Raw genomic sequence first — 18,288 nt, 5'->3', positions numbered from 1 at the left:
TTACCGTGCTCGGTCTTCAAACGCGTCAGCTGCCTCTGTCCAATAGACAGATCTCTGGCGAAAACTTTCGAGCCGCGATTGTTTTCAATCGCATTTTTAATACGCTCGGTATTGAAGTTTCGCAAGTCGCTGGTTTGCGACTTAGAGATCTGTCTACTGATTTGTCGGTATTTTGACGCATCTGCTGAAGACTGCAATCTCATTTCTTGCCTCTCTTCCATGAGTTTAAGTGTATGGTCTGAGAACTTTTTGGTTCTTTTCGTACGGTGGGTCTTATAGAACTTAGACCCAACGGAATGAACAGTTTCCACGAACCTGTTGTTCAGATCGTCCACAGTTTCGCAATTTGCTAGGCAATCAAAGCGGTTCTGCAGTTCTAGTTGAAAGGACTCGGGGTTTTGGATATGGGCACGAGTAGGTCGGAGCGTAGACTTTAAATTAATCTCAATAAATGATAGTGAAAATAAAATGCAATACTTGATTATTATTATTGTTTTTATTGCAAGATCAAATATCTAAACAGTACAAAGGTGTACATTAATAGTGAAAAATATAAAACACTTTCGATTATTTGGAGACTACATATAGTGATGCCTACAGACTATCTTCCGTTTCCTATAATGACAAAAAATATATTTATTTATTTATATTAACAAATTATAATATGTATATTACATAATTGAATACTCTTCCTCTGACAAGAATAGATGTCGATTTCATAATGTAACTAACTATTTATATATAGACTTTATTATAAGATATAATATTAGTGTGATAGTTATTTTTACGTGTGTGAGATATATTGTATAATCTCAACAGTAAGGGCCTTATCATACTAGCGGATTGCGAGCGCCCTCAAAGCGGTGCGGGCACGTAACGAATACGTTACGGGCGCGCAACGAACACACCACGCATGCGCAGCGGATTCGTTGCAGCCGCGTAACAAGATAGCATCATAAACGAAGCGAATCATAAGCAAATAGCCATTTTGTACTGTCGCGTACAAATTGTTTATGACAAGAACAATTTATAGGGTTTTTTTTGCAGAATAGTAATAAATTTCTTATAGTATTTACGGGCCTTTCTTCAGTTGACACTGGTAATTTCAAATGAGTGCCTTCATGTCTTAAGTCAGTTTTTAGCAGATGTTTTTAATTATTTTTTAATTCGTTTGCAAAACGACACAAAATAGCTCTCTTTCATTTGAGTAATAGTTAATGGATCTTCCTAAATTCGTCGATGCTTTCGATTTCGTCTCCAACAGCACTGTTTTCTTGTCAGAATCCATTTTGTTATGAAATGTATTGTACGTCGTTGATTCGCTACAAAATCGCGACGGAAACATTGCGTATTTGCCACGCCTCCGCGACGTCCTCGCTGTACAGTCGCGGCGTGTTCGCGGCGTATTCGCTGTGCGACCGTTCCGCTCCGCAGCCGCTCGCAAACCGCTAGTATGATAAAGCCCTAACACACAGTGACGCATACAAGGTGCAATCTACACATATATGCAATTATGCATCTTATATATTAGGATTAATATAAATGTTTATCGTAATTGAAGTTGCTTTATTCTAAGTACAGATATTCTATTTCTGAGAGACGGCTTGTAATAAATATTTAGGTTTATAGACGTAGTGACTGTAAAGAAGTGACAGCAAAGGAGAAATTATCATCTCCTTATACTTATCCAACCTAAGTGTGGCCAACAAAACAAGTCATTATTTTCCATTCCCTTTTATCATACGACAACTCATCATCTAGTCCTTTTCATCATCATCATCATTAACAACCCATATTCGGCTCACTGCTGAGCACGATTCTCCTCTCAGAATCAGAGGGCTTTGGCCTTAGTCCTTCACGCTGGCCAAATGCGGATTGGCAGACTTTACATACATAGACAATGAATTAGTTTGTCCTTTTACTAACATGATATAATCTTCTTTCACACTCTAAGCATTTTTTGGTCTTTCTCCCCTTTTTTGTGATATTCCATTTGTAACTTACAGCAAAGAATTGTATTTATAAATTATCATATGTAAATAGTTGCTAAGCAAAATCTTTTCGGTAAAAGGGTTCCGATGTCACACATCCCCCCTGTATCATTCTAAATGATTTAACAATGCGTTCAAATTTCCTTTAACCTTTAGTTTGCACAAACGCGTTTGTATTGTCCCCTTACCAACTATATCAAAGGCAAAAACCGTTCTTCTTAAAATAGAATAACTGTACATGTCTAATACAAAAACAATAAAGATAATTATATTTCAAGCAACCAGGTAAATGAGTCCTCGCACGCGCGTTAAAGGAGTGCAGTGGCCTAAATGTTTTTAACTAGAGTGTGCACTATAAAGAAAATTGTAAAATTTCTTGTTAATAATACGTATTCTGTGGTTAACATAGGTTTGTATCGAGTCCTTAGGGTAGGCAGTGCTGTGTTGCATCTATGAAGTGCACGCCATTGATATGACGATAAGAGGAGTGACAGAGGAAAGACATTGATAGTCCGCTCCTTTCGCTTGCTTGTTACCATTCTCTACATCATGACCCTTTTGTCAATAAATAATATTGCTTTATAGTTCAATATTATGTCTGATAGTTGTATACACACGCACACCAATCTGTGATATTAAATAAATTATTTATACGGAACCCACTTTGGGAATCGCAGCTCTACATCCCTACACCGCGCGGGCGAGGACTGTCAAGGCGGAATTATATTTGTCTGACGTGTCGTGTCGTAACGTATCAGAACAGAATCGGTATCATACATTTCGAATGCGACACATCAGAAGCCATCACGACATGTCACAACACATAAGTGTAAGCGTTGCCATACAAAATGTATCATATCGATTCTCTTCTAATACGTCACGACAGACAAATATAATCCCGCCTCGCGGTTTGATTAATACATTTTAACTACGTCAACACATTTACACTGTGTTATAGTTATATGAAAATGAAAATGTCATCTTATGTTGTTCAGACACTGCATAAGCATTTTTTTTAATATGAAATGGACTTTCACTTGACTACATCATGCCTGGAAAGCTATGATGAAGTAGCGCTTGCCTAGTAATCTAATCTTGAAGGTGCATAAATCATATCAAATCAAATCGATCGTGTCAAGAAAAACTGACGCACGTGATCGTGTGAATGCGTTGACATGTCAAGTTAAGATAATCTATAGTATGTTTAACGAGGCGAGATAAAGTATGTAAACAGATTGACAACATGATTGCTTGTGAATGATAAGGACAGAGATAACGCTCGCTCGCTTTCGCATGTAACTTAGTAACGGCCAAGTTGTTAACATATATTGTCTCCCTCGTTATACGTACTATACGAGAATATATAGGTACCAACTATAAAATTAGGATTGTTTAGATAAATATATAACACAATTTGTTGTTGCACAAACATCATATGTTTATATTTTAGAAATCTAAATAGGTCTTACTAGATTGAGAAAGTATTATAACCAGACCTTGGAAGTTCAGAAGAAGTTTCAAGACCAGAAGTCAATCCATGCTCCTATCATGGTTAAATTAATTAGAGAACTAAGGAGTTGGGATCGTAGTGGCTTTAAAGGGTAACAGTTTTTAAGGGTCCACAGACAACGTAAAAATAATGTTAATTTTAAAAATACTTTTTTTTTATATTCCCTGGTATATTGAGAAATCATTTCTCCAATAGCCAATCAGCATCCAGGCAACCCTTCGGAAAAAACTGTTAAAGAAACCTACTATCTCCGAAAGCCACCACAATCATAACACTATATTGTTGCTTAACATGCTTATGGTAGGAGCTTAAGCAGACAAATTTTCAGTTTTTATAAAAATGACGAACATCTAGCCATGACAGGCCATTAGACTTTACTAGTAAATCGCATTACCCGTGCTACAGACGTGCAGATTTAACTCAGTCGAACTGACAATAAAATTGTACGTGTGTAGTGTCCGTCAGTTTTAACTAGTTTTTTCTGATTTTGATTTTAAATTTTCGAAATTTCTATTAGATAAAACTGAAAGTCTGTAGGCCTGAATTACTAAAAATACAATATATTTTTAACAATAGTTTTAGTATTTGGAGTACATAATAAGTTAGTGAAACTGAAATTCTTCATGATCTTTGAATTATAAAGTAGGTACATATGGTATGTAACAGTTTAGTTATGTAAATATACAGGGTTGTTCAATGCCTAAATAAATAAATTATGATTATTAAAATGTTCTTTTTTTATTTATATTATATTATAGGTCGAGTATTGATAAAAATGGTTCAAAGATAACACTTAATGTTATGTAAAAGTGAAAAATAAGTTACAACATTATTAAAGACATAATAAAGACAATATAGTTTCAAAAATTTGCACAACTCCAGTAATTTTGTATTCAATCAACATTTATTGCATAGCAAGGTTAATTATTTTTTGATAATGTCAAAATAATTGACTGTTAGGTAATTAATACGAGATAATAATAAACATGTACAAAACATTATTAATCTTAATAACATATCCACAATTGGAATGCCAGAAACCTAAAATTCTTGATAAATTAGATAAGTTTCCTTAAGGAATTATTTGTTTTGAATATGTTCAGATGTGTAAGTTGGTCTAGTAATAATAAATAAATAAAATAAGACATCTAAATATTAAGTAAAATAGTGCATATAATAGAGAACACTTTGCATAGCATGCAAGAAACACTGACTCATACTCATGTAACAGAAACAGGCGTGTAAATTGAACCTAATTTGCCTGTAATTTTTCTAGCAACCATATCTTTCAGACCTCAATACAGCAGTAATACTAACCCGTGCTACCATACCATAGATATATTTCTTATATTCAATCTATGCATGCTACAAACATGCAGTTTTATTACAATTCTGTTTGAATAAAACTGAACATCTGTAGCGCGGGTTAACTGCGGTAGTTATGTATATGCAAACGCTTAACTGCAATCACGCATGATGCTAAGTGACAATGCTTGATGAACTCCTGTTGCAATGATTATATCTAGAATACAAATTCATAAATTGTTAATTCCACAGACCAACTGGACAATCTAAGATTCTAACCAATACATAAAAGGTCTGCTTCCTAACCATGCAAGTAATTTTTTTTTTAAAAATTACCCACTCTCAAAATAAATAATTGCTCATAATAAATTAATGTGCAAAGTGTAGGTTTAAATTTTTGCAAAAATCATATTATACAAAAGGCAAGTTTCCCCTATTATCTTTTATATCTGCTAATTTAGGACAAGCATCAAGCAAAATTTTAACTAGATTTTGTTTTTTATTTTCTACCACTTTATGTAGAGCTGTAGTGCCATCAGCATCTTGCAAATCCAGTAGTGCTCCATGCTGAATTAAATATTTCACTGTTTCCTCTTTACCTGAAAACGAAAGTTGTAAAGATACGTTGATCTTATCTACATTCAATTGACTTTCAAATCTGAAATTCATACATTATCTTGCATCATACTCATACCTATTAATCACTGTCAGTATCTATATAAATGTATAGATACATTATATCAGGTAAGAATAGTGTTATCTTTATTATATGCGGGCTTAAATGTTTTTTTGTCGCATAGCTCATTGGTTGCTTGTGTAACTGTAATAGCCAATGAGATGAAGATGCCATAATGAATGCCATATTAATAGTAATAATAACAGTTTTTTAGTCAAATCAATCAATACATATGGAAATTTTTTAAAAATCGTCATCCTCAGACAATAAAAGTCCACTTCTGGACATGGACTTCAGGTAAGGACTTCTTAAAAAAGAAAAAAAAACACGTCTCAGCCTCTCAGGCCACTTGAAGTTAGCCACTCTGTAATTTGTGTACCTAGTGGAAGTAAATAAACACAGATCCACTAACTAACTTAGTTTGTAAGGGATTTGTTATAGTAACGTCATGAAACAGTTGAAATATAGACCATCACGGCCGACAGGCGTTTTGGCTTGTATTGTCAAAAACATATTTAAAACTAAAATTTATATGTAATCAAAAAAATATGAAAAAACAATCTCAATCTTGTAAAACAATAATGAACTATTTAAGACCATTTAAAAAAAAGTGTCAACTAGCACATTTTGACATCTACCTAGTTCAAAAAAATATCCTAGCATCCACCAAGCATATACTATGTTTGTGAAACAAAAGTCAATTCACTCTAAGGATAAAAGGTAATAGTTCAGACGTTTAAAAAAAATTCCATTTTCAGCCAAGTATTGGTTATTGGTTGTTTCCATTTCCAAACCAAAACTAGTTATTTTATTTTCCTATATTAACTAACCTGCAGCTGCTGCTTTATGTAAGGGTGTGGCATTTCCACATCGAGTTGGGTAATTAATACATGCTCCATTCTCCACCAGAATGCTGCAGATATCAACATGTCCATTACGTGCAGCATAATGCAATGCTGTGTAACCAGATTTGTCCTCACTGTTAACTAAGTCCTTTGGATTTCTTGACTTATTGATCAGTGACTGCACTCTGTCTGTTTCTCCCGAGAAAGCTAGAAATTGTATTTTGATTAATACTCATATGTATCTTTAATTGCAAATTATTACTCATGCAAATTATTTATTTACACTACTATCTCATCTATTTTATTATCTTAATCAATAATCAAGTTATGATAAAATTGCTACACTTTTAAATATTTGCAACTCTTTATAATTAATTAATAAAAAGTTTTAAAGTGTAATGAACTAGTTCATTCTTTAAGATAGATATTCATCTCCATGGAATTCCATGGCATTCCATGGAATCACTGTACAGTTTATAGTAAGACTGAGAAAATCGTCTAGCAGCGCCCGGTACTTCTGACCGTTCCTTTATAAGACATCAATAACTTTTTCTCCTTTTGTGCTTATGCAGAGGAAGAGTGAGAACAACACAACTTGTTCTCCCTGCTTAGTCATATTTAGTTTTAGTTTATTCAAATTATGTTAAGATTTTCGATTCTAGTTAAGCTTACTAAAGTTTGTGCACTGTAGCATGGTGCGGGTGTGGGACAGTTTGTTTTACTCTTGAAAGTTTGCAGTGATTCACAATAAAAGTAAGTACCATGCTACAGCACACAAACTGTAACCAGCAAAATTAATTTGAAATTTAGTTAGGAAGTAAAACTACACATTACATACCTGCATTCCATATACTCCTCTCCCAATCCATCTCTGATAATGTCTGTCGCACAGATTCATTTGGACTAGTGGCATTGCAAGTTGAATGGTCACAATCTTTATGGTCCATATTTAAATAATAAGAATCTATAACTTTAAATGACAAGCAATATTTTTTTCAGTAATATGAAATTAGTTCAATTAAATTTCTCTTTGCAGTGTCCAAGTGATCTCAGCCTCTCCAGTGCTGGAAACAACTTTATATCCCAACTGTCCCAAAGCATTTATAGCATGAAGAACATTAGTTTTTATTGTAATTCCATTGACAACATTCGAACCAGATCCAGCGAATTTTTGAACAAGTGCTTTAATCTCTTCTTGTCCTAATCCAAAAGCTGAACAGTCTTGAGCGTGCAAAGAACCTTTGATAGCAACATAAACCACACTATCTGCTATTGGAATGGTAGTCAAACTGCTGGCTGAAACAGTTTTGCTTCCTTTTGTTTCCATAATAAATATGGTTTATTATCCAAAAAAATAAATAAATTAATTAAAATGTTTAAACCTCTTCGTCTTTATTGGAGTGTTGGTAGTGCATAGCCTCTTTACTGAAGTTTGTGATGTTATCCTGTTCAACAATGATAGAAGGTTCCGGCTCAGAAAATTCTTTTCTCATAGTCCACATGTACTCATTGTAGTCTTGTTTCACTGCAGTGGAACTTGAAGCAACGACTTTGTAGCCGAGCACCTGTGATATATTAATAAATTGTTATCTCTTATTATCTATAAGTGTACATAACAAAAGCAAAATTATTTACCTCTAAAGCGCTGAGTATTACGCAAGGATGTTGTAGATAAACAATCGTCGAGTCATCACAATATCCACCGCATGCAAACCTTTTGAGTTGTTCTATGTCACCAGCTATGTAGAGCGAACAAAGGTATTAATTTAATTACTAAACATTCATAGCTGCACGTAATACATTACGTGTTTACTTAAAAATGAGAAATTTGACACTGATAGGTACAGACGTGCGTATTAATTTATTTATGTGGGCGTAGATGTTCTCATTTTCAGATAAACATATAAAATATTATTTATACGTTAAAATCTACCTTTTAGGCCGGATACCAACACCCGCCAAGGGTTTTTATGCCCGTACGATGCTAGATTACCTCTGATCAAAATGTAGGGCATTGATTACAGATATTGTTAGCTTGTAAGTAGGAGTACACTATGATTAGTATATTACTTACTTATTAATAATCAAACACAACACTACAATATTGCAAACGAATGTGTAACAATACTAATTTACTTTTGTATTTGATTTTAGCGATAGTTGTTTATTTTCGTGGTCGTGGATAATAATTTAAAAACACAGACAACAAAAAATAAAGGTTACAGATACAGAATTACAGATAGTCGATAGAGATTAAAGAAGATCAAAGACACAGATTAGAACACATATCAAATCAAAGAGTATAATTTTCAAGTTTATGGTTTAACCATAGATGAACCACAGACTGAATACAAAACAGAGGAGAGTAAGTAACTAAGTAAGTAGTTATGTAATATTTGTATATTTTTTTTGTACCGAATCGTAAATCTAGGATTTTTTGTATATTTTGACGACTTTCGTGGCGCAGTACTTGTACCGAGTCGTAAATCTATGGGTGCAGTGGTAAGCGCGGTAGATTTACAACCCGGAGGTCCTGGGTTCGATCCCCGGTTGGGCCGATTGAGGTTTTTTTTAATTGGTCCAAGTGTCTGGCTGGTGGAAGAATACGGCCCTGGCTAGTTATCACCCTACCGGCGAAGATGTACCGCCAAGCGATTCTGCGTTCCGGTATAATGTCGTGTAGAAACCGAAAGGGATGTGGATTTTAAAAAAAATCGAATATAACATTGATCACTACATATTTAATATTTTTAATTCGGCAGTATAATATGTCTCGCAGGGACTACGGCGCAGGGACCACGGGGAATAAACGTTTACTACACAGCACAACAAAACTATGGTATACCTACATATCAATTTTGACAAAAATGTAACTTGAAAAATGAAGGATTTAATTTCGGCGACAAAAAGTATTTTTAGTAAGTCACGTTAGCACACTCATCATTTTAGGATACCTAATCAGGGACCCTAATAAATAAAGAGCAAAGCAAAGCAAAAACATCAAACACAATTTTATTTATTAAAAATACATTCATCAAAAATCATAAAACTTAATAAAATACTTCAAAAATAAACATTAGTAGTATATAATATAAATTATTATGTAAACAAAGTACCCTAACAAACGAACAAAAAAGAAAATAAATATTAGGTATTTTTTTGTTTTGTTATCGTTTTTCCTATTGTTCCTGTATGCTTGACTATATTAGTAACTAAGTTAAGTCGTAAAGAAACCCATAAATAAGGTGATTTTTTTATGAAAAAGAAAATTCAAAAAAATCACAATTACCCTATTAATATGCTAATTGCATTACCCTATTAAATGCACAAATCGCCTTATTCCATTACGTCGCAAATTAACGGCGTCGGCGGCAGCGACAGCTGCGGCGGCGACGGCGACGGCGACGACGCATGCAACTTCGGCGTCGGCGGCGACGGCTGCAGCTGCGACGCCGGCGACGGCAACGACGGCAACTACGCTGACGCTACGTTCATAATACGAAATATATTATGAAACATTCAATTATTTCAATCAGAGTCAAAGGATAGAGACACATTTTAACCAAGGACATCTATTTAATTCTGGAATTCAAAGTCTGGCAGCATAACATCAGATGAATACTTATTTTTTGTATTAAAATATTTTTAAAAGCCCAACCGTTTTTGAGCTAGAGGGCAGATAGTCTGCAGTGCACATACGCGCTGTAATGCAAGGTTTTATCTCGAGACTTTTTTGAGACAAGACTTTTTAGCCTGCAATAGCAAGCTGACGTCACTTAGGTAGCCTGTAACAGCAAGCCGATGTCACATTAGCTAGTCTTTAACAGCAAGCCCAACCAGCTGGCCAATCATAGCATCACGCCACTGAATGCCTTCCAGTGGGGTGCCTTCCTTCTAAGAGCATGAGGTTTAATTTGTACTGGTTAGAGAATAGTTTAAAATTGGAATGTGTTTCGAATTTATAACTATTCTTTTGTATTTCAAGTTGTCAATTATCATTTTATGTGCAACCTTCTGATCACATACGAAGTTATTTTTCGTTTTTAGTTTATTTTTGTGATTTTGAAGTTGGTTGATTTTTTTTTTGTTAAAAAGAGTGAGAGTCCTAGCATAGTGTACGAAAGCGTTACAGAATTTCGTTATTTTCATTTTAACACAAAATTACTGAACCGACTTCCATGAAAATTGAATGGAACCAATCTGGAAGTATAGCTACTCTTTCTCTTTCAAAATTGGTTAGAAAATGACGAAATTATGAGGTAACAAACATTAAAAAATTGAGAACCTCCTCCTTTTTTTTTTGAAGTCTGTTAAAAATATACGTCAACAGGGATATAATAAGTCCATTTGTTTCAATACAATACAGTGCTCAGACAAGTGACGACTTACCCTACGGGAGCTGCGGCGTCGCCTTCCGCACCGGTCTACGGGCTCGCTGTTCATACGTCCGTTTGCGCCGAGCTCATTTCTAAGAAATATAAAGGTTAACAAAGTAAACTCCGGAACAAAATAATGCATATAAACGAGCATAATATAATGCACACACGCATAAAATATAACTAGACGACGACGCGTCGTTTCACCCGCGTGGTTCCCTTTCCCGTTAGAATACGGGGATAATCTGAAGCCGATAACCATCATCGATAAATGGGCTATCTAACACTATTCAAATCGGACCAGTAGTTCCTGAGATTAGCGCGTTCAACCAAACAAACAAACAAACAAACTTTTCAGCTTTATAATATTAGTATAGATAGACGTGTGATGGCTGTGCGCCAGTAACTGCAAAGTTCCTATTCGTACCATACCGCGAGACTCAGGCTTCCGTGGACTAAGTCGAGGGCGTCGGCTAGTCACACTATATTATAAAGGCGAAAGTTTGTGTGTAAGTGTGTATGTTTGTTCTTCCTTTATGCGGCTACTGAAGCGATTTGGCTGAAATTTCAAATGGAGATTCTACACTGAGTTACCATAAATACTTTTCATCCCGGAAAAATCCATGGTTCCTGTGCAAAACTGAACGGCATATTATACAAAAAAATTACTGTTCTCCAATCTTTTCTCTCAGCTCAAAGTCTTGCTTGCGTAGCGGGGAACGTTTTTTTTGCTCGGCATGGCGTCTTACGTTTGCAGCTCTTTGTCGCCTGCAACATTAAAGTCAAAGTTAAAATTTATTTATTTCAATTTAAAGGTTTACAAGCACATTTGAAACGTGTCAGGTTAGGTTATGAGCTGAGGTTAGGTGATAATTATATTTGAAAATTGAAAATCCGAGAACCCACAACAAACCCAGCCAAGGATTATTTTGTTTATTAAGATTTTACATTTTTTAAGTAATAAGTTATATAGCGCATTCAATTTCCAAGCTTTTTTATCGTTTATTATAATCATTCCGTTCTAAAGGCAATAACAATATTTCCATTCTATAATAGTCTTTGTTAACTTCTACGAAAGTTCTCTTCAAAAATCGAAAGTAATAAGAAAGTCATTTGTTGTGAAAACACATACAATCCGACGGTTTAGTTGGTCCAGTGTGCTAAATCATACTTTTTTCAAAAATAAACGGAGGTAAAAACTTTCATTCACTCTACTATATAGTAGGTATGTATTAGGAGACGCGTATAAAACGCGAGCCATTTGTAACCAATTAGTAACCAAAAACCAAGGTTAAAACATACAATCCTAATAACTGAAGCCTTGAATAAAGCCTTTTTACCTGAGTTATAGACTTTCAGTTTTTATTGTAGTTTTATCTTATCGAAAAGTCTTTCAAAGTTATTAAAAAAAACTCTACAGCTAAACTGACGGACACTATACATATACAGTACACACGGATACAGTTAAAACTGGAGTTCTATAGTCTGGCAAGTTCATTAATGACACTCCTATGATACGTGGGCGACGGGGGGAAAGACTGCGCGGATGTGAAATCGTGCGTGCGGGGAAGTGAGGTGCATCAGTCGTGGATTTTTCATTCATCGCTACACGCCCCCCAGCCCGCGTGGACCACTGGTAGTGATATGAACGAACTTGCCAAGCTATATAGCTCGCATTACTTGTGTAATAAGGTGACAAGAGACGTCGATTTCTCAGCGTAGCGCCGTGGATCGTTTTCGCACTTCTTTATGACGTAATCTATGAGTTCCCCGTTTAGTTTCTTCTCTTTCTCTGCATCTTTGCCGCTTCTGCGTTCCTCCTGGGTTACTGTCTAAAACAATTATTATTCAGATGAATCAAGCAAAGAATCCAAGGAAAGGCAAACGAAGGCTTGGTCTTAGACGTACATCTTGGATCGAGAGCTTACGCCAGTGGTTCAAGATGTGTATCGGATCCAGAGGCGTAATTATACAAGGTGGCTAGGAAGGTTAAATACCGGACTAGTGCGCCTCGGACTCGCCTACCGAGGGTTCCGTACATTCTAGGTACTTATTTGCTTAACATATAATAATTAACTTTTATCTTACCATATTCGAAAATATGACATCAATTAATTAGGTGAAATATTTTTAAACAAATAAATACGAAAAATTTTCTAATACAATTTTACAAAATTTAAGGACGTAATCAAAATAAACTGTCAAACCATTCTTATAAAGTCAAACTGAGTCAAAATCTGAAAAATTTTAAATTTTGAAGTTAGCTTTATTTCTTTTTTACGTATGAGTATTGACTATTGCAGCCAGCGCATAGACGAGTATCTTTGACATTATCAGATTAAACATTAAGAAAAAACTACAACTGACTCCAAAACATAAATGTACCCACGAAATTAATAGGGCGCGCACGCACGCATGTGGTACGCTGTTTGAGGCAGCGAACGGTGAAAGGTGCGCAGAATAGGTTATCGATGGCCTTGTCTCGTTTCTATACAGAGTCCATGCATAAGTTGTTCTCTTTTTAAAGACTGCGACGGATGCTAAGAATGCGTATACCCTTTATCTACCCACTATATTTTTTGGTCTTTCAAAATGTCAAACTTACAACAAACAACAAACTATAGTGCTACATCTTATCTGTCCGGCGAGGGTGCCGTTGTCGCAGCACTTTTATTATAATGTCCTTTGTTTTATATATAGGGTTGTCCCGTACATAACAGATAGGACGAAAATGGTAGATACACCTCCTAATAACCATTTGCGTTTTATCCATTACTTACGGGACATCCTGTATAGTTCGCATTATCAAAAAGTTGCTTCATGCTACAAATATTTGGATAACCTCTATATTATTATACTTAACATGTATTACAGAGTACTTGTGTATACTCTACCTGGTTTATTTTAGGTTATTTGTTTTGTAAACAGAAGCCCGATCTAAATATTTTTTATGAAACCGTTGAGTTTTTTTTTAACTATTACTGGACCGGATCGAGGTAGGTAAACATTGTACCATAAACATTTTTTATATCAACATTCCTAACGAATTTAGTTGGTAGCTATGACTATAGTGTCTATGGTGTATCACTATGTGTCCAGTCTCTATAGATATGGGTATGGTTTAGGAACCCATTATTACTTAACTTAAGACGTGGCATTATAAAAGCTGTGTTAGAATAATCGTTTAGATGCAGTGACTAATTAAGGAATTTTCCACTGCCCCCATGGCCCCATTTTCCACCCTCCCCATCCCCCATAGAGAATAGGGTAGTTGAATCATATCAACAATATAAATTTCGTGTAGTACATGGAATAAGGATCCGAAATAAATCGATATCAATTAATAAAAGTTAAGGAAATCATAGAAAACTCAATTTAAAAAAATCAAAAATCGTCAAAAACGCTGTCATCTATTTTGTGACGTCACGATAGGAATAAACGTCAAACGAATTATTAACTAATAATTATGTAAAACACTCCACTTGGTTACGGTTTAGTGTTCACGTGATGTCACGAAATAGCTAAAATATTTTGGCTCGTATTCTAAAAAATATTTTAAAATTAAAAATTTCATGTATTCATGTCACAAAAAAAATATATTTCTTTAATGTAATAGAACACTAATAAACAATTTAAGATCCTTTTAAAAAAGTGTCAACTAGCCTATAAACTAACAATAACCTTAATAAGTAGGTGCCGTAGGTAAAATATAAATGTGTTGTTCCTCCTGCCGTTATCGATTTCACTTTTTTGCTTTGCAGTAATAATCACCGAAGAGGTATACCTAGTGTTTAAATTAGTGTAAAGCTTGCATGCTCTCGACTCTACCTACAGTTACAGTTAATACGAGTATTAATCCTCCTTAATGTTATTAACTTGCCACCCTAGGCTATGGGTTGGCAACTCCCTTGTCCTACTTAAAAATTATACCAACGAAATTACGCTCGTACCCACTTCCGTGGTAAATTTTTTAATTAACAATTTCCTGCTAAGTCTGCGGAAGCTTTGCGTCAAAAATTAATAATAAAGATTTTCAAAGTTTGGAGGTTAAAATATGTACCTACTCATATTTTTTTTTCACTTTGTCGGTATGAATCATCATACTGGATAGGTAGGTAAAAGTGCAAAAATGCCAAAATGGTAATGAAGGTTAATACTCAGGCTAATAAACAGTTATGGTTGGGTAACAGCTGTAGATATAAGGAACACAGCCAAAGAGATTGTGCGCTAGCAACAGTCTAGGTATTTAGATTGACCTATCTAGGTATTTAGAAACAGACAGTTAAAGAAAATAAATACAGCTTTCATTTTACTATAAAATGTTATTTCAGCTGCGAACATGTTTTAATACTGTGCGAAAAATATTCTTATTTCTTTTGAGAAACAGAGTTAGTATATGCTTTAAAACTACTAAAGGCGAATTGTGAACAAAAGAAAGTATATAATATTATGATAATTATTAGTTATTTATGACTAATGGACGCCTGCAACTTCGTCCGCGTGAAAATCAACGTTAACTTTCGACCCCTATTTCACCCCCATCTATTTTTATTATCGAATGTTTTATATGTAGTTATATAATAACCAGACCACTAATCATATAACAAAAATATTACTCAAAACATTAACGATATTGTTAGAAAATTAAATAAGAAGGCATTTGTATTAACGGATATGCTACATTATATGTTACAATCTGGTTATAACTGTAGTGTTGTCAATATACCATAGGTACCATGACGTATAATGACGAGTAATTCTTTGTTCTTAAAATTAAACTAAAATATACGAAAGTAAACTAAAATAAATAAATAGATTTAAAAACGTATATTGACATAATTCATAAATGAAGTTATGTCAATATCCATATAGATAAAAGATTGATGTTTGACTATATTTTGTTCTTGTTGTTTATTCCGTTGGAAAGGTATAAAAACGTGGCTTCATGGATGAGGCGAGCTCAGTTTTTTTGTGATTATAATCGAAGAGTTGTGTTATTAAAGTGGTGTGTTTGTGAACCTCGAGTTTCTTTTCTCGCCACCCCTAATAATATAAATTTTAAAAACTTCAACCCCTTTTTAGGTAAAAAGAGGTTTTATACGGATAATTTTGAAAAATCTTAATGGCATTATTTTTATTATTTTTTTGGTAGTACACCAATTTTATAGATGTGGCTTGAAAAAGGACTTTTCACACAAACTTTCAGAAGAAGGGGGATTGACCCTTGTGATTTAATTTTCACGACAATTAGTAACCTTCTTCGTATTATGGCCTCCAATCATGCCAAGTTTGATTTGAAATCATTCAGTAGTCTCAGAGTGATGCCGGGTCAACACTAAAATAGGGACAGACAGACAAACAGAGAAGCAAAAAAAACATTTTTATTTGGATTCAGTAGCTTATATGTATAATGCCCTCTAGCAAAAATATTCAAAATATTTTCAATGTACAGAATTGGACCTGTAACAGTTTTGTTATAAGTATAGATAGATACCTAGTAAAATAATGTTTACTGTACTTAGTTCGATGATCATAGTTAGCTCGAAAACGAAGCGAAATAATTTATTTTTCATATTTTCCTACAATTTAGTAAAATGTCGGAAAAACGATACCTAAAAAGAAATTTTAAATCACCAAAAGTTAATATGTATTCCCATTTTCATTAATTTTATGTATTTTTTTATATTGAAATAGTTTTTGAATTTTGGTGAGGCTAATTAGGCTTTCGAACAGTAAATATTATATAAAAACCCTTATACAGATTAAACATATGCATGTAGGCTTTAAATAACATTTACATTGGACGGACGAAATAATATTTTACTTCCTTTTGCGAGAATAAAGTGTTAATGGTATAAATTACTCTGGACTTTATTTATTTAACAAAATTATAAAAGTTTATTAAGATAGGTATTGTGTGGGTTTTTGTTATATTATATTTGTTTCCAATCCCTCAAATATCCAAATATTTGGCAAAAAGATAAACCATTCTAGGATTACCTATATAACGTAATATTTATATAAATGATGTTATCTTTAAACAGTATTTTAGTCCCAGGGTTCAAGAGAAAATCCACGAGACTGAAGTTGCGAGTGGAAACTAGAACTTTATGTTCAATATTTTTCACGTCCGCAGACAGAATTACGATACAAACGTAGAATAGCATAAAACTAAAAGATATTTATAGTAATCGTAAAAATATATTTTTAAAAAACTCACGTACTATGTTTTTAGTAATATGCGTTTTGTTTATAACATTGTATGAAGACTTGTTTCATCATCACCATTATTATCAACCCATATTCGGCTCACTGCTGAGCTCGAGTCTCCTCTCAGAATGAGAGGGGTTAGGCCAATAGTCAGTGGCGTGCATAAGGTTGTCGATCAGGGTATGCACTAATAATAAAATTATGCAAGCTGGAAAAATCTGTATTTAATAAGCACTAAAAAGACAACTCTTAGGGTATGCAGTACTTTGATGCATGTATGAGGTGCACGCCACTGCCAGTAGTCCACCACGCAGGCCCAATGCGGATTGGCTGACTTCACACACGCAGAGAAATAAGAAAATTCTCTGGTATACAGGTTTCCTCGCGATGTTTTTCCTTCACCGTTTGAGACACGTGATATTTGATTTCTTAAAATGCACACAACTGAAGAGTTGGAGGTGCATGTTCCAGACCGGATTTCAACCCCCACCCTCCGGAATCGGAGGCAGAGGTCATATCCACTGAGCTATCACGGCTCTCAATGTTGTAAATGATGTCTACAGATTTGTTCATATAATTAGATAGAAGAAAACTTGTTTTTAATATCATTATATTATGTATATTATAAAATAGTGACGGACGCCTGTGACTTGAGTAATTCACAAATACTGCGGAAACCATGGGTTTTCCAGGATGAAAAGCCTTTAAGTCAATAACCTACTCTATCTTTCAAAGAAGTTCCAAAAATAAGATTAACCGTTCTAGAGATTATTCTGTGCAAACAGATATATACAGACAGCCAGACAGGCAAATAGCCAACATTTTTAAAAGTTTGTTCGTGTATAGTATATCATGTAAGAAATAGGGAAAACACTTATATAGGGATAATATCTTAAAATCACAAATAAACACTTAAATTTTATGTAGTATTGAGTATTGACTTAAATACATTATTTTCATAGAATAGTTACTTACCATTTCATTACAATCATAAAAATGGTTATTAATTTCGTACTTTCCTTTTTCCAATTTCGAGCTTTATGTGTACGATCACTATTATTAAAAATCATAACCAATCCACATACATACCTATACATTAATAGGGCCAGACAATACCATATTTGATGAAGGCTGTTTGCCAATCAACGATTCTACCATAGGTTTTTTTTCTTTACAAGTTAGCCTTTGATTACAACCTCATCTGATGGTAACTGATGATGAAATCTAAGATGAAAGCGGGCTAACTTGTTAGGAGAAGGATGAAAATCCACATCACTTTCTGTTCGAGACACACACGTGAGTTTTAGCTGGGTTTCATAATAAATTATTAAGGATAATACTCACGATAGTTTAGTATACATTTATTCAATTAAAG

At 34.2% G+C, this 18,288-nt stretch overlaps 3 protein-coding genes across 3 annotated transcripts; all 3 read right to left on the bottom strand.

The window, feature by feature from the left end:
- Window positions 1-477: 477 nt before the first annotated feature.
- Window positions 478-7,302, bottom strand: LOC128197996 (ankyrin repeat domain-containing protein 39). The gene is made up of 3 exons (XM_024087245.2): window positions 7,166-7,302; window positions 6,313-6,534; window positions 478-5,405 (listed from the first exon to the last, which is right to left on the bottom strand). The coding sequence occupies exons 1-3, from the start codon at window positions 7,272-7,274 to the stop codon at window positions 5,218-5,220; spliced, it is 519 nt and encodes a 172-aa protein (XP_023943013.2). The 5' UTR covers window positions 7,275-7,302; the 3' UTR covers window positions 478-5,217.
- Window positions 7,303-7,345: 43 nt separating this feature from the next.
- On the bottom strand, window positions 7,346-7,716 carry LOC112049388 (uncharacterized). Its single transcript, XM_024087248.2, has one exon. The coding sequence runs from the start codon at window positions 7,652-7,654 to the stop codon at window positions 7,346-7,348; it is 309 nt and encodes a 102-aa protein (XP_023943016.1). The 5' UTR covers window positions 7,655-7,716.
- LOC112049386 (uncharacterized) lies at window positions 7,485-8,408 on the bottom strand. The gene is made up of 4 exons (XM_024087247.2): window positions 8,261-8,408; window positions 7,963-8,066; window positions 7,710-7,892; window positions 7,485-7,623 (listed from the first exon to the last, which is right to left on the bottom strand). Exons 1-4 carry the CDS (start codon window positions 8,340-8,342, stop codon window positions 7,612-7,614), a joined length of 381 nt encoding a protein of 126 aa, XP_023943015.1. The 5' UTR covers window positions 8,343-8,408; the 3' UTR covers window positions 7,485-7,611.
- Between the last annotated feature and the right edge of the window lie 9,880 nt (window positions 8,409-18,288).

The sequence above is a fragment of the Bicyclus anynana genome, chromosome 3, assembly GCF_947172395.1.
Source record: "Bicyclus anynana chromosome 3, ilBicAnyn1.1, whole genome shotgun sequence".
NCBI lineage: Eukaryota > Metazoa > Arthropoda > Insecta > Lepidoptera > Nymphalidae > Bicyclus > Bicyclus anynana.
The sequence above is the reverse complement of the archived record's forward strand: the minus strand, read 5'-3'. Positions and strand labels throughout refer to the sequence as shown.

What these genes read in the sequence shown, in the direction of transcription:
- LOC128197996 (XM_024087245.2), bottom strand. Translation starts at nt 7,274, where the DNA reads ATGGACCATAAAGATTGTGACCATTCAACTTGCAATGCCACTAGTCCA. An exon ending in GAGGAGTATATGGAATGCAG is followed by an intron (nt 6,535 to 7,165) that starts GTATGTAATGTG and finishes TACAATTTCTAG; the next exon opens with CTTTCTCGGGAGAAACAGAC. An exon ending in ACATAAAGCAGCAGCTGCAG is followed by an intron (nt 5,406 to 6,312) that starts GTTAGTTAATAT and finishes TTTCGTTTTCAG; the next exon opens with GTAAAGAGGAAACAGTGAAA.
- LOC112049388 (XM_024087248.2), bottom strand. Translation starts at nt 7,654, where the DNA reads ATGGAAACAAAAGGAAGCAAAACTGTTTCAGCCAGCAGTTTGACTACC.
- LOC112049386 (XM_024087247.2), bottom strand. Translation starts at nt 8,342, where the DNA reads ATGCCCTACATTTTGATCAGAGGTAATCTAGCATCGTACGGGCATAAA. An exon ending in GTTGGTATCCGGCCTAAAAG is followed by an intron (nt 8,067 to 8,260) that starts GTAGATTTTAAC and finishes CGCTCTACATAG; the next exon opens with CTGGTGACATAGAACAACTC. An exon ending in TAATACTCAGCGCTTTAGAG is followed by an intron (nt 7,893 to 7,962) that starts GTAAATAATTTT and finishes AATATATCACAG; the next exon opens with GTGCTCGGCTACAAAGTCGT.